Source organism: Colletotrichum gloeosporioides, assembly GCF_011800055.1.
Source record: "Colletotrichum gloeosporioides strain Lc1 chromosome Unknown consensus_55, whole genome shotgun sequence".
Lineage (NCBI taxonomy): Eukaryota > Fungi > Ascomycota > Sordariomycetes > Glomerellales > Glomerellaceae > Colletotrichum > Colletotrichum gloeosporioides.
Window position 1 is genome coordinate 298838 of NW_025544700.1, and position 21744 is coordinate 320581.

Genomic DNA, 21744 nt, shown 5'->3' on the forward strand with positions numbered 1-21744 from the left:
AGTATCTTGACTGAACATCCAAGGAGATAGACAACAGTCAATCGAGTAGCTAATGGTCTCGTGATCCTGCATCTGTGAGTGGCAGGAATGGAGAAAATCTAACATTGTAAAACGCCACGGAGTGTTTGATACACAGAGTTTAGAAGCAAAACAAACAGCTAGCATTTGAGGTTGGTAATTAGCTTCACACTCTTGTTCATGAACAGCAACCAGATATTTTAAATAACGTCAGGTAGCAAGGTTAAGCCCTTTGAAGCGGCAATTCGAGACTAATACTAGGCATTCAATTGCAAAGTGAATTGAAATGCATATGAGCACATCACCTTGTCCGAAGTGGGACTTCATTTTTTTTCACAATGTCGTTTTAATTCAAAGCGCTTGCATTCTTTGCGGAATACCATCGGGATAGTCCCACATTTCCGTGCGGAACATCGGGGTAACGCGGGGTGTACATTTTTCCCCCGGTTGCGGATCGGAACGCCAAAGTTTCTCTAGCTAAGCTCCAAAATGACCCCTCAATTGGCACGTGTTTGTGCCGAATCCGGAACATATCTTCTACTTCATGCCCAGTTTGACTTCACCTATCTTATAACCTCATAACCATACTTATCCCAATACACCGTGCGCTCCTCCTCAGTACAGAATCAACCTAAATACCGATCAGTAACATGTCGTCCGAAAACACCGACAAGCTACGTGCCGAGTTGTGGGAGCAGGGCTTGAAGAACCGCCGTGAGGTAGTCGGGGAGAACTACGTCGATAATGCCATGCGGAATGGCTCCAGCGAGTTTGCCTTTGCCCAACAGGAGCTCATTACCGAGTAAGGAACCGCCCCAACGAATCCGATGTTTATGTGCTGAGCTGATTGGACGGTCAAAAGATGGGCTTGGGGAAACATCTGGTCCCGACCAGGCCTCGAGCGCAAGCAGCGAAGCCTGTTAAGTGAGTGACTTGAGACATGGGTGGAAGCTGTCGCTGACAATTTGTAGATATCGGCATGCTCATTGCGCTGAAGAGCTGGGCAGAATTCGGCATTCACATCCGAGGAGCCATTAGAAACGGACTCACTGAAGTTGAGATCCAGGAGGCAATTCTTCAGGCTACTGTGTACTGCGGAGCACCGGCCGGAGTTCAGGCCATGAAGGTCGCCGATGAGGCTATCAAGGACATGGTAGAGAAGGGAGAGCACAAGAGGCAGATGGCAGAGGTCTCTCCTAAGTACAAGAAATAAGAGTGATGCTAAAGATCATTGTTTGCGTGGAAGAAAGAATAAACACTAACAGTGTCTTCTGGCATTAGCAAGAAGCTTCTTCTATTATGTGAGCTGATAAGGAATGTAGGTACGAAGGAGCCTCTTGGTTACACAAGGTCCCGAGCCTACTTCTACTAGCCGTTTCAGTCAACATAATTAAGATACTTGAATACCAATGCATTGATATTCAGGGCCAACGGTAGAGTCGGAAATGCGGGTAATTGTGCGCCTTACTACTCTCGTGCCGTAAAGAAGAGCTAGGTATCCGTTTTCAGAAGCGCGTAACGGCCAAGGCTTGTTTAGGCACCTCGAACATGCCTCTAATATGATGATAGTCGACTAACCTAGCGACAGACCCGAAAGATCTAATGGGGACAAAGCTAAAGATACATGTCACATTTTGCAGCAAAGCATCGTCTTCTATTTTGATACCAGTCTTATGCTGATAATACATCATGTAGCGTAAGTGCGGCTTTTATTATTTTGTTTTCGGAAACCTTTACTTATACTATCGCCAAAATATGGACCGAATATTGTGACATTGCCGTGCATGTCCTACTCGCCGTTTTGTAATCATAAGTTTATTATCTCCTATCTCTCAGTACGATGAACATAAAAAGCTTTCTTTATAATTTCGTAAAGATGAATCATCGTGGTAACGCTTGCTACAGAAGAAAAGAACGACTGCAAATACATGAAGTTTGTATTGTCTCAGGACGTTGCTGGGCATCCTGTTGCGAAGGATATAAGGCGCAATTGCTGCTTAGCAATTGTGGTTCCACTTTTGCAACACATCCTGAGCGTGAAGATTTCTAACACGCAAAAAAGAAGATTTCAAATCCATGTCCGATTTCATTCAAAAATCTGCCAAGGCCAAGGTTGATCTCGCTTGCAGCAAACAAAACGCGAGCAATCACATCATCACAGAGCGGGCCAGACGATTTCATAGAGAAAATCACAAATGAACAAGGAAACCCCCAAAAGCGAATCAAGCGATGTCCGCAGCTCGTACTTCCGCTAGCTGATGTATAGTGTGCCATTTTTTTCGGCGTGGCTTATGAGTTTACCACATAAGTTAGTACCCTCAGCTTGCAAGACAGAGACTCATTCTAGCATTTCCCCGCCTAAATTTGAATTGCATTGGGGGTAGCACATAGGCTCAGCCTATAATGACAACTTTCTCTCTAAATAGAGGTTAAATCATTTCTCTCCTGCAAGTATCTTCACCAATGATTTCGGATCCATTCTGAACAAGTATCCACCTGAAACCAGTTCTGCAACACTTGAATACAAACGATACTGCAAGCCCCCTCCTTCCTGCGCAAAATGCGGTGAAGTTGGCCCGGCCAAGACTGTTATCTTATCCGCAACCATATACACGTGATAACCGTACGGGTACTCTGCATCCCTCGTGTTTAGGTTACTCGGAGGTATGCTTCGCATCGCATATGGTGTGAATGCTGGGGCTACGAAGTCGCCGGTTTCGTCGCCGAAACGGTCGATCAAGTCGCCTTTTCCCAGTGTGAGGTTGGAGCAAATAGGTGACCCCGTCGTATCAATACTGAAGCCCTGTTCGGGGGGGTACGCCCATCGGCCGTCTGTCTGGTTCGTCCAGGCTTTGAGGAACTCGCCTGGGCAAAGCCCACCGAAGCGGCGGTAGTACTTGCCAACAATGTCGTCGACTGGCACGCCAGAAGGCGGCGCTACGGGCCCAAGACGCCAGTCTTTGCATACATAAACCTCGTCATCCTTGGTGTTTCCTGGTCTGGTGCCTGCGCAATAGTCGTCGCAGCCAGTAGAATTAAGGTCGGTCTATCCGGCAGAGTGTTAGTTGAATGCAAGCCATGCAAGAGGGTCCATAGAAGAACCTACATCGCGTCTGTGGACAATCGGTGAGCCCAGAGCAACGAGTGTGCCAAAGCACAGCGAGGAGAAGACCGAGAGATGCATTGTACGATTTACTGAGATCTTTGACTGTATGTAGTTGGTAGCAGAAAAGAGCCAGATCGTGGTCAACTGGGCTCCTTCTTATAATAAGGGAAATTTGACATGGCACGCTGGGTCTGAAACAAGATATCGAATAACTCGCACAACTACCTTATTGATATTTCCCGAAGCAGTCAAAATGGCAATTTCAGTCAGCCAGTCTTCATAGTGGCCTGCGAGCTTCAGCCAGCCGGTATCCGCACCGAAAACGGCTCACCGCTCCCAGCGGGTGCCACTGTAACACACATATGTGATTTCCTATTCTGATATTCTGTCTTACAGCATGGTGTTCGCATTGGAGTTCAGCACATGTTGTCTCCAAATACCCTGAGACATGCTTCTTTAGCGGCCCGCTCCTCTACCGCAACGTCTAGCGCCCCGGTAGGGATGTGATTGTGGCGGTCGTATTATCCTCCTATTCGTTCATTTCTCTGTGACTTACGTTTTCAGGACCTCCACAGACCTCGGGCCTAGCTAAGGGTTTTGAAACTGTCTTCACTGCCGAATCGGTGCTCCCGACCGAAATCTCCTGGCTTTCCCACGCGAGAACTAGAAGAAGCATGTCTCAGGTTTCTAGCATGAAATCAGGCCATTTCAAAAACATTCTCTATAGGGTCGAGTTTTCCCCGCACGCTCTGCGCCGTTCAATATCAAGGCATGTTGGCATACCTTCCTACACCGCTAAAGCTCGGCTCCCGGCTTGCAACAAATGTTGACTCGTTGAGGCCCCGGTCTTCTTGTACCATATTCTGTTCTATGGGCCTTACATGAAATTGTTGGGCTGCTAGAATGCCTCTAGAGACGTTTAGCGAACGGTTGGTAAGCGGTTTGATCATAATAGGCAATGAGAGACTCGAAGGAGCATCCATGGATGGTGAAAGCTCTGAAGAAACCATTGAAAATTCAAAGTAACCAAGAGCCAAGATCTGGGGATGGAGACATCTCCACTTCTAGCAGACGAGTCTTGGTCTTGGTTCCCACTGCGGGAATGCAAGCTCCTGAGATGACAGCAATCTAGATTCCTTCCGGTTGACGTTAGGCAAGCATTGTTACATAGCATGTTAGATGAGATGATTCTCGAGACTCACGATCGTGATGCTTGAACGTCCCTCGCCGTCGAGTACCTGGTCAGCGACCCCTGCACAAAAGGCTTGGCGGAAAGATCTGACTTCCCGGTCGATCATTCGCGGGTTCTGGGTCAGCCAAGCGAGAGCGAGGCGCTGTAGCATCAGAACACCCAAATTGTTCTCAAAACACCATGTTCGGAATTCGCGATTTCCAAGGCATGACATCTGTGATGATTAGCATCTTGGCACTGTCAAAGTTGTGGAGGACTCGGTCGGTTCTGATAATGAAATCGGGACTAGAACCCGGGTTCCTCGCTGCGACCTTCCTCATTCTTCGATCACCCGTCCAGGGGTCCCACCGAACACGACATGATGCCATGTCGCTCTCCGAGTCCCCGTCAGGGTCATACGGCAGTCAAAAAGGTGCGCCTCCAGGCGGCAAACTGCGAAAGAATAGTTAGAAGGGAAGAAGGAAGACCGCCATCATCTTAAAAACCCGAATCTCGCCCCTGCGAGATCTCTGTGTTCCCCAAGGTGTCACAAGTTCACCTCCCGCCCGTGACAAACCGTTCGAGATGAGGTCCTTGGCCATCACCGGCGCCCTCTGGGTCGCGTTGGGCGCATGCTCGCTGCAAAAGCGCCAAGACGACAAGCCCCTCGTCGACTCGGCCAGCTTCCAAGCAACCATCACCAGAGAGAAGTAAGCGCCAGTCCCGTCGACGATTTATTCATGTCGCAACTCACACGTTCCGCAGCTTGGAAGCCAACCTCGTCTCCCTGAGCGACATCGCCACAGCCAACGACGGAAACCGCGCCTTCGGCCTCCCAGGCTACGCCGCCTCCGTCGACTACGTCTACGACCGCATCTCCAGCGTCGCCGGCGCCAAAGTCTGGAAGCAAGACTTCTCCGCCGTCTTCAGCAGCGAGATCAGGGCCAACCTGACCGTCAACGGCGAAGCCCTCGCCGCGTACGGGCTCACGCTGTCGCCCGCGACGCCCGCCGAAGGCATCACGGGCCAGCTCGTCGCCGGGCCGGCAGGCTCGGACGCCTGCAATGCCTCCTCGTACGACGGCCGCGATGTGGCCGGCAAGATCGTCCTGGTCCGCGAGACGCTGTGCGACGGGTACAGCCGCAGTTCGCAGTACGCCGGGATCATGAAGCCGGCTGCCGCGGCTGGTGCGAGCGCTGTAATTGCGATTCCGGACTTCCAGTTCAATTTGACGGCCGGGTCGCTTGGGGTGGCTGATGACGGGACGTTTATTCCCAGCGGGTTCGTCAATAAGTATATTGGAGACCCGCTGGAGGCGCGCCTGCTTGCTGGAGAGGTTTTGACGGCGACGTTCTGGGAGGACGAGTACGTCGATCGCCGAGTGACGCAGAACGTCTTTGCCGAGACGGAAGGCGGGGACTCTGAGAATGTGATTGTTGTGAGTCTGCTTGCCTACTGAAATTCGACGCATTGCTGAATGGTATCTAGCTTGGTGCGCATCTCGACAGCGTTGCTTGGGGTCCAGGTATCAATGACAATGGTGAGTGTGATCTGATTTACATGTAAAGCATTGAGGACTCCCAAGCTAACTTCAGCAGGATCTGGCGTATCGCTGCTATTGGAGCTCTTCCTTGCACTCTCTAAGTACTCCGTGAATAACAAGATCCGATTCGCGTGGTGGGGAGCCGAGGAGAAGGGCCTCATCGGCTCGCGCTACTACGTCAACAACCTCGCCTCCGCCGAGGCTGGTAAAATCCTAGCGTATCTCAATTTTGACATGGTATCTAAGGGCTACTACGGAGTGTTTGACGGCGACGGTGCTTCGTACGGCGTCCCCGCACCGGCCGGCTCAGACGTGATCCAGGAGCTGTTCACCGCCGACTTTGTCTCAAAGGGTATCGACGTGACAGCGGCGCGCTTCACCAACGGCAGTGACTATGCGTCGTTCTGGCAGGTATTGAACAAGCCCATCGGAGGTCTTCACACCGGGACAGGGTCTGCCCAGGATCCCTGCTATCATCAAGCATGCGACGACATCAACAACCCGGACCTGGACCAGCTGACGGTGAACGCAAAAGTAAGACTTACCCATTCCGCTCAAGACTATGTTTCATAACTAACCAGATCCACAGGCCACCGCCCATGTGCTCTCGACTCTTGCTCTGGACGGGACCAATCTCATCAAGAAGCTGACAGGTCGTGGCCTTTTCGAGCGTTCAGAAAGTCAGAAGCGAGAGATAGCAACCGTTGAGGAGTCTGACGATGAGCACCACCATTGTTAAGACTTCCAAATAGCAATAGCTTGAAGAAAATGCCGTCTGATATGGCTTAATGACAAGCCTTCTTGGTATTGAATTACTAGATTACATTAATTGTGTGAGGATTCGAGCTCATAGAAATGATGGAATGATATCTCTCGAGTCCTGGGTTTCCACCTTCTTCGCGGGCGCTCGGCGTGGTGGCCTTGCCCTTGCAGTGCGATTCTTGAAGCGCGTAAATAGGTCTTCGTCATCTTCGTCATCACCGTCATCGATAGCAGGCGTCGTCGTTGCAGTCGTGCTGTTTGATGAGGAGCTGCTTGCTGGTCTTGCCGTCGGTGACGTATGCTTTACAGCTCCAAGCCGTGGCGTTCTTGCCCTTGCGGTGCGATTCTTGTGGCGCGTGAATATATCGTCTTCGTCGTCACCATCATCGGCAGCTGGTGTTGCAGTTCTAGTTGTGCTATTCGATGAGCTGCTTAGTGGTCTTGTTGTCGGTCTTTCTTTGGATACACGGGAAGCATGCCTCGCAGCTCCAAGCGAAGAAGCGGCTCCCGCTCCCTTGGAAGCCGGCGCTGTGGAGCGCGCCGGATCCTTTGGCAAAGGCCTCGATACCTGCGCTGACCTTACGGGTTCTCGCCTCGTTGGGGCCTTCACCGGACCGCCAAGATCGTCGCTCTCGGACTCCGTTTCTTCTTCCAGAACCTCTCTCCTGCTCATGGGCGCAGACCTTCTGTGAGACCTGATTACCCCTCCAAACAAGCTCTTCTTCGTTCCCGAGTCCGCCCTCGTAAGCGTCGTGAGCGGCACCTCCTTCTTCTGCGGGCTGTCCATCAACCCCTGCAGCGAGGTGCCATGCCACGGCATGCTCGTTTCGTCGCCGCTTTCATCGTCGACGTTGGCCTCCTTCTTCGCCTTGCGGAGCGCCTCGCGCTGCTTCTTCTTACGGAGCAGCTCCTCTTGACGTCTCCTCGCGATCTCCGTCAGGGATCCGACGACGGGGCGGGAGATGTTCTTGATCGTCTCCGCGTTCTGAGATTTCGTCTGCGTTTTGAGGCGTTGGTACTCCGCTGCGTGGAGATGCGCCGTGAACTGGCCGGCGACGGTGAAGAGTTCGTCCTCGACCATGCGATACTTGTCGTCATTTTCCAGGCCTTCGATCATGAAGCTGCGAGAGGGTCAGTGCTGCGTGGGCGTGGGTTTTTGGCAAAGAGCTCACATTTCCGGGATAGGCTGTGGTGGTGGTGAGGTTGAAGCACTTCGACCTGCAACGTGTGAGTGAGCGTCCGCGCAGCTTCCGTGAGTGATTAGCGCCTACCTCTGAGGAGGCCATTCAACCGTGACGATTGTTGTTTTGGGTTGCGCGACGTCGGCGTTGCCTTCGGTTTTGGCGTGGCACGTTGCGGCGTTGCTGCTGAACGAGACGTCGACGACTTGGTGGCGGCTTTGGCAGGTGTTCTTGCTGGGTCGACGTCGTCGCGCGCCCAGGGCAGTCGGCGTGTCATGTTTGGAGGAGTTGCAGTCGCGTGCGATAAAGAGATTGATCAACGCTGATCCCGAACAATGACATGTTATGAGTCTTGAGGGCGAGGTTTCGATTTGCGACGCGCGGGTTCTCGAAGACTTCGCGGAAATGGGTTCAGCGTCTCAAGGTAATGCTTCGTGCACGGTTTCGATGAGATTAGGTAGCCGTCCGGGTGGTCCAGTGCTGTATGAGCACTAATTACACTAACAATTTTGCGGGCGAAGAGCCACCCCGCTTGCTGCATATTCTCGATAGCCGCTTCACGTCACAAAAGGTGCAGAGGCAAGAGCATTTGTGTCGACAAATAAAATTACCCAGTCTGGTATATGACCTTTTAAGCGCTATGAACATGACTTTTTGTCTATAAACCTCCCCCAGCCCAAGATACACCCATGCACAGAGACAACTCAACCAAGGTTGAACTCGCTGGCCGCGTTCATGACCATCCTCATCTTCGCCTTCATCTTTCTCTCCATCTCGCTTGGCTCCTCGCCTCCACCAGTGTTGATATCCTCCATGGCGTTGCCTGACGACTTCTTCTCGCCACGTCTGCCAGCAGCCTTCTGTTTCATGACAGCCTTCTTGCCGCTGTGGTCGCCGCGACCGACACCAGATGGCGCCTCACGCAGACCGTAGGCCTTCGCCATGTGACCCAGGTGTAGCTCGGTGATGTCGAAGAACACGCGCTCCTCCTTGACGTGGGTAGCGTATGCCCTGATGTGAGAGCGGAACGCCTTGCGAGCCTCGTCGAGGAGGGTCTTGCTTGACGGCAGCAGAAGGCGCTGCTCGAGATGGAGTTGGAGGTTCTCAGCACGGGCATTGAAGCTCTTGTCAGTTGCGGGCAGGGGCTTGGCATCGGTCTCGACAGGGAACTCCATTGGTGTTGTAAGACCGCGCTGCAGAACGGTGTCGTAAAGCTCGGGCTTAGGGGGGGTGGCGTTCTTGGCCTTGAGGTGCTCAATGTAGCCTTCTTCGCAGCCAGGCATCAAGAACAAGACGGCCTTTCCGGGGCGACCAGCACGAGCGGTACGACCGATGCGATGAACGTGGTCGGCGGCGGCGAAAGCGGGATCGTATTCGACAACAAGTTCGACGGAGGGCACATCGAGACCACGGGAAGCGATGTCGGTGGTGATCAGAACTGTTGGGTCTTTGCAGCTGCTGTAGGACGCGAGTGTAGCCGTTCGGACGGGTTGGGGAAGGGAGCCGTGTAGCCTGTGAAGGACGATGTTGGTGTTGGCTGGTGACGTGATGTATCCGGCTGGAGCGACTGTGTTTGCCGTTCCTGAGGGATTGGCCGAGGATTTCTCATCCTCGGATTGTGGTTTGCGGAGGAGATCGAAGTGGTAGTCGACGGAGTCGGCACAAGATAAAAAGACGATGGCCTTCATGACCGAACCCTTGCGTGAGAATGTTGATTTGAGGAGCGAGATGAGGGTAACGAGTCGCAACTTGGCAGGGACGATAACGTAGTTCTGCTTCAGCTGCGCCGGTGCCTCAAATTTGACCTCCTCAGCGCCATCCTGGTCCTCTTCAGAAGTCGTGACGTGCACGGCATCTTCCAAACTGATCTCGCCAAGCTTCTGGACGTTCATCTTCATAGTAGCCGAGCACAGAACGGTGACACGGCGCTTCGGCAGGCCAGCGAGAGAGACACCATTTGCCGTCGTATCTGAGAGATCGCCCTCACGAATCTTGCCAACAATGGTACGCAGCTCCGCCTCAAAACCCATCTCCATCAGACGATCACCTTCATCGAGGACCAACCATCTGACAGTACCGACATCGAGACTCTTCGTGTTGTTGAGATGATCGCTCAGACGACCGGGTGTGGCGATGAGAATGTTGACGCCTTTCCTCAGACGGCTCTTCTCCGAGTGCTTGCTCTCACCACCGATGACGGTCGTGCTGACGAGATAAGGTGGAAGAATCTTGGCGAGGACGACATCAATCTGCCGGCAAAGTTCGCGTGTCGGCGCCAAAACGATGGCAAAGAGGCCGGAGTCTCTCTTGATCTGACCCTCGACTGACAGGATCCGTTGGAGGATGGGAAGCAGATAAGCCAGAGTCTTTCCGGAACCTGTTTGCGCCTGCACAAACGCATCGCTGTCTTCTGTGATGAGTTGCGGGATGACCTTGGCCTGGATTGCAGTCGGGGCCTTGAGTTGAATCTTGTCCGACAGAGTCAGTGCGAGACGTCGCGAGATGCCGAGGGCGTGGAAACTGGCAGCTTCGGCGGATAACGCGGCGTTCGACGGTTCTCTCACAACTTCCTCAACCTTCTCTTCGCTCGGGTCGTCAAACACAGTCTTCGGTGTCGGGTTGAATGAGAAAAGTCTGGAAGTAACCTGGCCGTCCCTCGGCCTGCCGCTGGAGATGCTGCCTGGCGGCAGCTTGCCGGTCTGGTAGGAGCTTGGCCTCGGAGGGTCGCCTCTTGGTCGCTTTGCCGGGCGCTCGTGAGAGCCGTCGTCATTGTCGGCTCTGTGAGACTTCCTGTTTCCGGGCGTCCATCTTTGGGTCGGCGGGGCGTCTGAAGATGGTGATGAAGGACGTTTGTCGCCGCCCTTGTTCGCAATCCTCTGCGCCTTCACTCTGTCGCGCCATCGTCCTCCCTGGATCTTGACATGGGACTTGATGGGGCCCGTCCCCAGGTCAAAGTTCATAATCATGCCATCGTCCGCCATTTTTGCTGATGAAATGCCGTCGGTCGCAGCGATGATGAAAAGTCACTGAGGCGAAGTCGAAAAATAAAATTTCAGAAGCAGAGCCTTATCGCGATCGGCGTTTAGATAACGGCTCCACTCCTATGCATTGCCCCGCAAGGCGCTTGGACCCACACCCGATTCCAGGTTTCCTGTCACAGTGGCGTGTGCCCGGTGCCTAGGTACCTTATGTATGGATACGCTCGAACAAGAGGCCGACCCTTCGGTTTGCTCATCAATAACATCGCAGCCAGCATCACTTCAATTCCCCTTGAATGCCGAGATTTTCCAATTCATCCGAACTCAAATCTATTGCAATGACATTCATCCGGTGGTTCGTAAGGCAGGCATCTCTCGTCACCAGACCGGCTCACTTGTTTTCCCATGATAGTCGAGAACAGGTCATTCTTCATGCCTGCTTTAGAACCCCAAAATTGTATATGTAGCTTTTTGAACTTTCTTCCTCCTAATCGCACCACACCCTAAAAAGAGAGAAAAACCATATACGCAGGGTGCCCTTTCAAGGTCTGGCCCAGATTGCAAACCTTCTCTACCTTTTCCCCCTTCCTGCTGGGTTTTCTTTTCCCCCTTTTTTTCCCCCGGCTACACATAAATGTCATCCGACTTTGCTAGTCTTTTTCATATTCTTCTCATCAAAGGAAGTCAATTCCATTTTCTCCTTTCCAGCAGCATGTCCCTGGCTGGATCTCTTATGAGTCAACGCCTCAACGAAGAGGAGGAAGCCAACGATGAAGAGGATGAAATTGGAGAGACCGAGAACCGGCATGATAATATCAACGCGGGACATCCAACCCCTCCTAGGTGGTGGGAGTTGCCCGCAGAGACTTGGATGCCCGCGGAGGCTTGGATGCCCGCGGTATTAGCCACATGGCATGGGTACATCCGAAGAGAGAAATGCGACATCTGTATGGACGAGTACCCGCAGACCAACCTTTCCCAGACCACCTGTAACCACAAGTACTGCCCAGGCTGTCTCATCAATTTCTTCGAAGCTTCCATTACCGACGAGAGCCTTTTCCCTCCAAAATGCTGTGGAAACGCGTTTCCTGTCGAAGAGCACGCCCTTGGCAATGAGCTCGTGGAAAGATGGCGTGTGAAGGAGGTTGAATACACCACACCCAACCGAACGTATTGTCAGGTCTCTACCTGCTCTGCGTTCATTCCTCCAAGCAGTATCAGTGGGGACGTCGGTATTTGTCCAGTATGCTGGCACAGCACTTGCACTCACCGCAAAGGCCCAGAACACCCCAGCTACGCCTGCGAGCAAGACCAGGCAACCCAAGAAGTCCTTCGTATCGCTACCGAGAACAACTGGCAGAGATGCCCCCGCTGTCAGTCTATTATCGAGCTGAACCGGGGATGCTACCACATCAGTAAGGCACCCATCTGATCGTACCCAACTCCAGATTCGCTAATAAAACCTCACAACAGCTTGCCGCTGCCGCAAACAGTTCTGCTACCTATGTCTCGCGAAGTGGAAGGCATGCGATTGCCCCCGATGGAGTGAAGGCCGCCTGCTCGCCGCGGGCGAGGGACGAGTCGGCCGCGTGGCCTATAGAGGGAATTACAACGCTGTTCAAGAGAACTATAACGCCTATCGAGGGGACTGGTGGAACGCCTATGTAAGGTAGAGAACTACAACGCTTACGCCGCACAGCGCCGTGCTGCCGTCGAACGTGCGCGAGAAGAGATCAGAGAAAACCATGACTGCGATCACGATCATTGGAGATACCACCATGCCTGGACCAATCGGCAACATCCATGCGACGGCTATGGTCAGATCATGCCCGACTTCATCTACGAGACCTTGAACGCTGAGTCCCCAGCGAAACTACCGGAGCGTAGCTCTCCTATCTGCCCTCCTAAATGCCCTGCCCTCCTAACTGCCCTATTCATCATTAGTTTGTCCGGCCAGAATTTTGCCGTTGTCCTCATCCCCGGTGAAGTTCAGACGAGAGGTATCAGTCCATTTTTACTGGCTCGGTCAGTTGTCAAGACAACTTCTCTCCTGAGGCGCGGATAGATTTCCCGTTCATAAGCCTTGTCCAGGTGTGTGCCTCGACGTACTCAGGAAAGTTCCGATTTGTCCACGTCATCTGAAAGCAACCAAAGACTGAAGTTTCTTGGGATTTGGGTTGGAGTGAATGATGTAATCCTGCCATCGCCGGGGGTGCGCCTGGAAGCTTGCGCATTGGCTGGCTGCTATTCCCACATGTAATTCGTCCATTCCGACGCAGGAGGCCGTCTGCATCTGGAAGTCAAAGACCAAGCCGTCAGCAACCCAACAGAAAAGCATCGAGCTTCAGATGTCGGCCCCGGAGGATGTATTATTTTATTTTAGCTGTTCCCCGCCTTCACTTCCGCCTGACCTGCACCGTTATGTTCGGCTGCGTTCTTGTGAACAGTCACAGGCTTCACAGCTGCAATGATTCACCACCATCTTGCACTTAACTTCCAACTCCGATACTTCCTTGCTTAAGTGGATTTTGTCTGCACTTCTTCTTGAGACCCATGAGCTTTCACCGGCAGTAGAGGCTCATTTCACTGTTTCGATCTAAATCGACATCTCATCCGTCTCCTGTCGGGACTCGAATGTCTTTTGATGAATCCTACTCCCATCCACCTCGAACCCTCACTAATCAGCTCTACTCATCTCATCTAATTGGTTCAAGATGCTTTGTCACGACATCGACGAGGAGACCCTGCACCTGGTCATCCAGATGCAGCTCGAAGATCTAGAACATATGAAGAATTGCAGAAAGGGCAAGCAGAAAGAAGGTAGTCTTCCTGACTCGGAATTTGCTTTCGAAACCTACCAGTCTGAGCTCAAGACATGTGAGCAACGAGTATCGGACAGGACCATGAGCCGGAGCATCCAAAAGGCCACCCGTACAGATGGTAAAATTGTGACAGTATACGCTGCACAGGAGAGGCAAGCTGAGCGCGACAGAGAGATGGCATTCCGCCTTAGCCGCGGCGAGACGGTCAACCAGAGCTCCTTTCAGACTTCTGCTAATTCAAGGACCGCTTCCCCAGACCAAGATGTGTGCGACTTAGACGCCGACATGCTTCGTAAGCTTCAGAAGCTCTATGTGTCTGCAGACACCGACGATGACGAGACTCTAGACCAGCCAGAGTCCTCCTCCTGGGCAGCTTCGCGAAGCGACATGAATGACACCGCGAAGCCCGTCAAGGTAGCGAAAGAACCCTGCATCAGTTGCCAGGACAGGTTCTCCGTCGATAGATTGACCCGCTGTCCTTGTAGCCATCTTTACTGCCATGACTGCCTCCGAAGTCTCTTCGAAGCATGCCTCACAGACGAATCTCTTTTCCCGGCACGATGTTGCGGTCAGCAAATACCCGTTGACGACCATCGCCCCGTCCTCGGTTCCAAACTCGTGGGCCAGTTCCGCGCTAAGGAGGTCGAGTTCTCAACCCAGAACCGCACGTACTGCCACCAACCCACCTGTTCAACTTTCGTGCCCGTGGAGTTTATTAAGAACGATATAGCGACGTGTCCGCGATGTGTTCATAAAACATGCGCCATATGCAAAGGCGTAGACCACCAGGGCGAAGACTGTAGCCAAGACACCGCTACGCAGTTTCTGCTACAACTCGCCGCTGAGAACGGATGGCAGCGATGCTTCTCTTGCCGACGTGTTGTGGAGCTCGAGCATGGTTGCAATCATATGAGTGAGCTTCCCATCATACCTGTCTCTACCGAGAATTCGGCTAAAGCGTCCTTGAGCCTGTCACTGCGGTGCCCAGTTCTGCTATACATGCGGCCTGAAGTGGAAGACATGTGTATGCGAGCAGTGGAACGAAGAACGACTTTACGCTCGCGCTAATGCCATCATCAACAGAAATGCTGACGCTCGGCATTTCGACGCTGAGAGGAGGGCACGGATGGTTGAAAGGGAGGCACAGAATCTGGTCCAGAACCATGAATGCACCCATCAGGCCTGGAGATATCGCAGCGGTGTCTTCAATTGCGAGGAATGCCACGACACTCTGCCTCGATTCATCTACGAATGCGAGCGGTGTCGAATTCGTGCTTGTCGGAGGTGCCGCTTCAATCGCTTTTAACAAGAACCCCTTCCTCCTGGCGTTCATCATATATTAAAACAGTTCGACGATAGAGCCAAACTTGTGGGATTTAACATTGATTGTTGCTCTGGAGCAAAGGGTATCAGCACTGCTGGAATCGGAAAACCAGACGGATTTTCACAATGGGGTACACTTAGACTGCTGCAGAGGGTGATGAGATGAAGGATAGAGAGCAAACTGACTTGGCCAAGCTGGGGACAAAAGGAACCATCATGCACGTAGACTGAGAACAAAACCTTGACTGCGGTCACAACTATTGGAGGAGAAGCAAGAAGGTGGTCTGTTGTTTAATTTTACGGAACGTCCCGTACTGTAGGCGAGATCGTCTACGTGGCTGCCAGCTTAATCAGAATTGGCATAGAATGAAGTCGCACGCGAGGATTTATTTGGTTGGTCAAGATATAGATGATTGGTACGTTAAAGACCACCTGTTTTTCCTATGCTGAAGCGACTACTTTTCCTGTGGTAATGCACTTTACCTTACTATCGAGTCTATCATCGGCATAGTATATTGTCGTTTGCCGTCGTCGTCGCGACTGTCGTTGCCGTACTACTACTAATATTTACTACTTTCACCGCCGTGTTTAAGAGGAGTAATTAACTATACAGGAAACATTGCCGTATAGACAAAGGAAAATTGGGCGGTCTCATGTAAATGACCGATCTCTGTTTCAGAAAGTGCTCTCAAGATGAGACTTTGTCGTTTGCTAGCTACTTAAGCTTCCAAGATGGAATATTTTCGAATTACTCAAGAGTCCAAGATGGACGACTGCTCTCCAACGGCCCACCCAATGCTAGTAACCTTTGAATCCCCGTAATCTCGTACAATGCCAATAGTGCTCTCCCTTCCTTCTCATCAGGTGAATCGGTTGAACCTGCATCTCGCACAAGATGGCAGAAGACAGTCGTCGCATCGAAAGATGAACTCGCTCAGCCTGTCATTGCACCCCTCACAAGTATGCTCACCATAAATCTTGGTCCAACGACCATCATGCTCGCATGCATGGTTCCGTATGGCGTTTCGCCGGGCTCGAGTCAAAGCAGCAGCGCGCTGCTGGGGGGTCATGTTCCGGGCGTTCGGCGCTCTGTTGACTCGTTGTTCGGCGGCAGCGAAAAGCCTCGGCTCGTCCCATTGGCGACAAGTGCAGGTCTTCCAAGGTGCTTCGCAGAGATAACAAAACTGTCCTCCACAACGGCAAGCTAAAGATCGTGTGATTAGCGGGGACCTTGGATGTGCATGTATCTTCGGAGTAAACTCACTCATGTGGTAGCAGCCCACGTTCAGTTCAACGATTGCCCGGCACTTGTTGCATCTTGGCCACTTCTTCTCAGCAGCCAGCTTCAGAACTTCTTGCGTCGCCGTATCTTCCTTGCATACGTCGTCGTGGTCGTGCTCCATGCTCTTGCACAACACGCACGTCTTTGCTTGACAGGCAGAACAGGTGGCGATGTCTCCTTCAATGCTAGTAGGAGGGATGAACGCCGAGCACTGAGGCTGGTGACAGTAGGTTCTGTTGACTGTCGAAAACTCGATCTCCTTGGCGACGAATTCCTGCATGAGCTGCTTGGGTATGGCGTGCTGTACCTGATCCACGGGGATGGGTTTTCGGCAGCATCGGGGCGGAAAAAGACTCTCATCTACCAGAGACAGCTGAAATAGTTTCTGCAAACAAGTCGCGCAGTAAAGGTGGCCACATGAAGCGAGGTAAAAGTTGCTCGGGTCATACTCCTTGGTGCAAGAAATGCAGGACAGGGTCTCCGGCTGGTCTGGACTTTTTGACCTTGTGCGCTTCGAAGTTTCTCTAGACGCACCCCAGGAGGAAGACTCGGGCATGTCAACGATAGAATCATTGCCGGAAATGTTGGTGTTGCAGACTTTCTGGACAGCATCTGCGACGAGGATCTCCTCGGCGACGATCTCATCGGCGATGATCTCATCGGCGACGATCTCATCCGCGATGATCTCCTCGGCACCGGAGCTCTCAGCTGGCTGCGAAGTACTTAGGTTGCTTGTTTCCGGTAGTGCCTGCTGCTCTGTCGGAGCTGTGATGGTTGTAACTCTTGGGTGGGTGCCTTCCTGGTGAGCGATACGTCTACTCAAGGCGCGGTCCGCGGCGAAGGTCCGGAAGGACGCAAGCTCGGCTTGGTACGTGTCGAAAGCCACGTCTGCGTCAGACCGATCGGTTTCTTTAGCTTTGCCCTTGCTTTGGTCCTGCAGTTCTCTGATGTCTTCCTGTTGCATCTGGACAACCAGCTGCAGCGTCGCTTCGTCCATGTCATCGAGGAAGGCAGACATGATGGCTTTTGGTGATGAGAAAGGTGTGCCAGAAGAAAAGCTTGAAATCTTGGAAGGTTGCGTCGCTGCTTTCTGCATGACGGTCAGTTTTGCGCCAAGGCACTCGAAGGTGAAAGTATTTCCAGCAAGCCCTTTAAACTTGAAAGATAGGACAGCGCCAGGATGAAGAGAGAGAGGGCGGGCGGGGGGTAGAGATAGAGAGAGGCAGAGGAGCAAATAATCCCCCCGGAGATTGCAATTTACCTTTCATAGAAAAAGGTCGATAGAGGTTGAAGAAGAGGAAAGGCTGGTACGATAGTGATCGTCGAAAAGCGAAGGGAAGGTGGGTTGCAAAGGCGGCCGCGACGATGTAGAAAGAAAAGATGGAAGGCGTGGAGAGAGAGGTGAAAATTGGGTGTACAGTTGAAGTCAAGTGATCTGGCCTGCAAGAGAAAATTCTAAAGAGCTTCGGAAGTGTGTGGAAGGAGCAGCTACTTGACACCATATGGGAGGAAGGAGCGTGTAGACTTGAATGAGGACGACAACGACAACAGACAATACCAACGAAAGCCAAAAATGAATGACAGCAGGCGATAACGATAGTGCTTTAATATAGAGTGCATGTAAACTGACGGGAAGAGTGATTGCTTTGGCATAAGAAAAATACGCGGTATTATTTAAAAAGCCTAAATAGGTAGCAAAAAACAAAGTCTCAGCTTCAAAGAGTTCCTGAACAAGGAGCAATCGCGTCAATGACAGACACGTCGTTGCACAGCGCTTTGTCAAGATATATCACGAGAGCAGCAAAAATGCAAAAGGTGATGCGGCCAGTGTGGATTGAACACACGACCTTCAGATTAAGTGATTGAAGTTGACTTCAGTCTGACGCTCTCCCAACTGAGCTATGTCCGCCGCATTTGATTGGTGACAGCTTAGGTGCGTATCCCAGCCTATGTAGCGCGCCTGTGTGGAGCACCCATACACACGATACATCGACCACACCTCTCTCTCATATCCGCTCGCCAACCCAAGCCAGTTTTGCATCGTCGAAATCTCACGCTCAATTGTCGTTGCTATGTTCTAAACTTGCCGTTTCCTTTTTCAACTCCCTTCAATCGCTCATTTCCCCTCACAACAAAATCGCTTCACGAAAGCCACCCAGCATAAACCCCCAGCTCCTCCCTCCTCGCACCCTCCATCTCCCCCAAAACGCCCAACAACTTCACCCTCGCCCCCTTCTCCCGGCTCCATCCCTCCAGGAACTTCTCAACCCTCTTCCTCGTCTCCTCATCATCCCTCATCACCAGCGCCAGCGCGTCAAACCCGCCCGCGCCAGGCACAACACCCCCAAGCACGCCCTCCACGCCGCTCACCGCGTCCAGCAGCTCCGTCTGGCTCGGCGGCTCAATCGGCACCCCGCTGCCCTCGCCCATCTTCCTAATCAGCGCCCTCACCGCGCCGACCGCCGCGCCAACCTGCTCGGTCCGTCCATCCTTCAGCACCGCCGCCAGCGCCTCATTCCGGCTCTGCAACTCGTCCCACAGTGCCTTGCTGCCCGCCGCGTCCTCCTTGCGCCACGCGAGCACCTTCTTCACCATGCCCACCGTCTGGCTGCCGCAGTCCACGTCGCACATGCGCAGACACAAGCCCGGCGCCAGGCTGACGCTCTTGTCGACCTCGACGTCCCAGCCCTGGAACTCGTCCACCTTGCGCACCAGCGCCTCCGCGAACCCGGGCTGCCCCGGCGCGCCGAGCCCGTCGAGCAGGGACGGCGAGAAGCGGCGGTACCGGCAGCTGCCGAAGACCGCGGCCGCGACGTCGAAGCCGCTGCCGACCTTGCCCTGGGCGGCGCAGTGCGCGGCCTGCGCGAGGTTGTGCAGCGTGTGCTTGCCGGCCTCGGAGGCGAGGTTGAAGAGGTTCGAGGGCAGGTGGTGCGTGAGGAGGGCGGCGGTGAGGGAGGTCACCAGCGCGGCGGAGGAGCCTAGGCCGGTCTTGTGCGCCTCGCCGAGGGTGTGGGGGTACCGCGCGAAGCGGCCCTGTTGCTGACCGTCGGCGCCGGGGGTGGTGTCCGGGAGGGAGTAGTAGTCGTTGTCGGCGAGGATGATGAGGCGGGTGGATGTCAGGGCGTGGTTTGGGCGGCGCTTGCGGATGCTGGCGATGTAGGTGAGAGCGTAGGAGAGGGTGGTCTCAACGAAGGGGTTGGGGTTGATTTTGGAGCCGCTGGGATGGTGTTAGTGACTTTCAACTCTAGATGTGTGGGATATTGGTGAGGTTGGTTCATCGAGGCTGTCGTCTCACATGAGATCTCACATCTCGAAGTGAGAGATATTAGCCCCTCACCGCAACCACCGACCCCACCTCACCAACAACCATCACCACTTCACTTCAACATGTCAAACGTGACGAAACTTGATCCAAGCCGAAAGGGAAGCACGTAAAGAGAAGCAACTTACACCTGCAGCTGCGTGACGGTAATCCCCCCATCCTCAGGCGCGAGATGGAACCCGTACCGCCACGTCGCGTCGAGGAACTGCGGGCTCTCGACGACAATCTCCGTCAGGTGCACGCCGGGCGACGTGTGGATCTCGGCCGCGACGACATTCACCCTCGCGCTGAGCCCGAAAACGAGGCCCGTGTACGCCCGGTCGAGGACGAGATACCCGCCCGCGAGGAGCACCTTCCCGGGCGCCGAGACGGCGGTCGCGGTCGTGTCTGCTCCGGCCGTCATTTTTTTTTTCCTTCCTTTTTTGCGACCTTCCGTCTCTTGTTCCCCAACTGCTTAGTTAAGGTAGTCGCTCTGTTGACCGGTTGTTGTCTGTGAACTGTAGCCTTAGGTTGAAGGGCGGGCCTTCTCGTGTTACCTACTCTAGCGTAAACAAAATGTCTCGGGCAAACTGAGGAACTTCGTCTTATATAAGCTATCACTTAGAGAACCCTCTCTGTTCTCTATTATTTGTGATTACCTAAGACGCGCTTAGCTAGCTTACCTAAGGTATCCGTACTCTACCACAGAGACGACACGACGGAGACGGAGGACGGAGACGAATAACGACAGGGACGACAGAGACGACGATAACGACGATAGCGACGATAAGGCAGGGGCGTTTATTGTCTTTCCCGTGCTCGCTTAAGCTGTGCTGCAACCTGTCGCCTTCCCGAGTTGCTGTCCTCAAAGGAAGATGAGAGAGAAGAAAGAGCAAGATCGCCAATTGGAACAATCACAGCGGGAAAACCGCAGTGTATACCTTTTTGAAACTCCGGTCTGAAGTTGCAATCAGAGGAGGTCAAAGAGGAGGGTGAGTTGATGACGCAGTCGTGATGGAACCGTAAGGCAGAAGGTTTGGCCCAGCGTTGAGGGAGAAAAAGGCTGACGACCTGAGGTACGCATCGTGGGGGGGAAGAGACAGTGCTAAAATACAGTAGCATCCGTGTCCGCCAATTCTGCCGCCAGCACTCCTGCATGATTGGTATGGACCTTACCGTGCCTCTGTTTGCCGCGACTGTGTTTGCCCGCCCCAGAAGCTCCGGCCCCCAACGCCGAGGACGGGAGTGACCCCCATCCGTCCGTCCAATTGGACCGGGCGGCACCCCGACGGATTCGTTGTCGAGCTTCTACTGGATCAACTGAAGAATTCCAGCATGGCAGCGAACCAACACACACTATGCCTTTCTGCCAGATGTGCCTCCCCGATGCCCATAGCTGTCAGACCTGCTTCCGTCCAGGAGCTTGGGCCCGTTTCCTGTCTCTTCCGTGTGTTCTTGAAACATGCACGGCATGCCGGACGTCAGAGCTGCCTTTGCGGGCACGGATGGAAGCGGCGGCCGCCTACTTGACAGGCGCCCGGCCTCTTCGAAACGTCAAATCACGCATTCGTCTTCACTTTGAGTAAGGAACAAGCTTTGAACAGTTTGACATAATCTTCTTGGAATGCCAATGTCTGCCGATAATATACATACAGCAGGATCACACGCCCCTTTCTGTCATGGGCATGTCGTAATCTGACCTTCGTAGATACCGTTATCCGTGTCCTCCCGTCCGTCCGACCCGTCCTTGATCCCTCTATGCTGCAGTCGTCGCGCATTCTACCCGCGCGCACCCTTCTCTTTTTTATATGCTGAGTGGAGTAGTGTCTATCGTTTGTTGCGGGCCAATGGCCGTCATCGCTCGCTTTCCGAAAAAGCCCCTGTGATCGGGTGGCTCTGTCCCTTTGACCCTTTTGCTTCCGCAACGCCGTGGTAACCCGCCCCGAAACACGTCGGGGATGAATTCGACTCCCACACCCAAATTCAGACTCCTAAAAAACCAAGCACAATGTGACATAGGAAACGAAAATGGAAAGATGCCTCCGGCGCACTGCCGATTATCACAACCTAGCCGCCCATCCTACCCAGACACCCCGAACCCTCGGTCCACCGGCGTCAAAACACACAACGGGGTATCAAACAAAACGGTAGTTGAGGGCAATTACAAAGGAAATATGGTAATCTGAAAGGACACGCAGAGCTGCTGCTCAATGCGTGCTTCGATGAATTGACAAATGACGGTTGCGGTCGAGGAGGA

The 21744-nt window shown here is 53.2% G+C and overlaps 7 protein-coding genes and 1 pseudogene across 8 annotated transcripts; 3 read left to right on the top strand and 5 right to left on the bottom strand.

The window, feature by feature from the left end:
• Positions 1–668: 668 nt before the first annotated feature.
• Positions 669–1231, top strand: GCG54_00013369 (4-carboxymuconolactone decarboxylase; the record flags this gene model as incomplete). The annotated part of the gene is made up of 3 exons (XM_045413225.1): positions 669–820; positions 881–942; positions 990–1231. The coding sequence occupies 3 exons, from the start codon at positions 669–671 to the stop codon at positions 1229–1231; spliced, it is 456 nt and encodes a 151-aa protein (XP_045262421.1).
• Positions 1232–2452: 1221 nt separating this feature from the next.
• Positions 2453–3202, bottom strand: GCG54_00013370 (uncharacterized protein; the record flags this gene model as incomplete). Its single annotated transcript, XM_045413226.1, has 2 exons — positions 2453–3064; positions 3125–3202. 2 exons carry the CDS (start codon positions 3200–3202, stop codon positions 2453–2455), a joined length of 690 nt encoding a protein of 229 aa, XP_045262422.1.
• Positions 3203–4880: 1678 nt separating this feature from the next.
• GCG54_00013371 (putative leucine aminopeptidase 2) lies at positions 4881–6577 on the top strand (the record flags this gene model as incomplete). The annotated part of the gene is made up of 5 exons (XM_045413227.1): positions 4881–5005; positions 5061–5733; positions 5784–5835; positions 5894–6372; positions 6428–6577. 5 exons carry the CDS (start codon positions 4881–4883, stop codon positions 6575–6577), a joined length of 1479 nt encoding a protein of 492 aa, XP_045262423.1.
• A 108-nt stretch (positions 6578–6685) lies between these two features.
• GCG54_00013372 (uncharacterized protein) lies at positions 6686–8058 on the bottom strand (the record flags this gene model as incomplete). Its single annotated transcript, XM_045413228.1, has 3 exons — positions 6686–7721; positions 7773–7818; positions 7872–8058. 3 exons carry the CDS (start codon positions 8056–8058, stop codon positions 6686–6688), a joined length of 1269 nt encoding a protein of 422 aa, XP_045262424.1.
• Positions 8059–8485: 427 nt separating this feature from the next.
• On the bottom strand, positions 8486–10762 carry GCG54_00013373 (ATP-dependent RNA helicase dbp-7; the record flags this gene model as incomplete). The annotated part of the gene is made up of 1 exon (XM_045413229.1): positions 8486–10762. One exon carries the CDS (start codon positions 10760–10762, stop codon positions 8486–8488), a length of 2277 nt encoding a protein of 758 aa, XP_045262425.1.
• Positions 10763–11471: 709 nt separating this feature from the next.
• On the top strand, positions 11472–14887 carry GCG54_00013374 (annotated as a pseudogene). The gene is made up of 4 exons: positions 11472–12174; positions 12233–12576; positions 13474–14494; positions 14550–14887. Coding segments are annotated over exons 1-4 (2406 nt in total).
• A 1083-nt stretch (positions 14888–15970) lies between these two features.
• Positions 15971–17204, bottom strand: GCG54_00013375 (uncharacterized protein; the record flags this gene model as incomplete). Its single annotated transcript, XM_045413230.1, has 2 exons — positions 15971–16108; positions 16188–17204. 2 exons carry the CDS (start codon positions 17202–17204, stop codon positions 15971–15973), a joined length of 1155 nt encoding a protein of 384 aa, XP_045262426.1.
• Positions 17205–18328: 1124 nt separating this feature from the next.
• GCG54_00013376 (Phosphomevalonate kinase) lies at positions 18329–19911 on the bottom strand (the record flags this gene model as incomplete). Its single annotated transcript, XM_045413231.1, has 2 exons — positions 18329–19403; positions 19637–19911. The coding sequence occupies 2 exons, from the start codon at positions 19909–19911 to the stop codon at positions 18329–18331; spliced, it is 1350 nt and encodes a 449-aa protein (XP_045262427.1).
• Positions 19912–21744: the final 1833 nt, after the last annotated feature.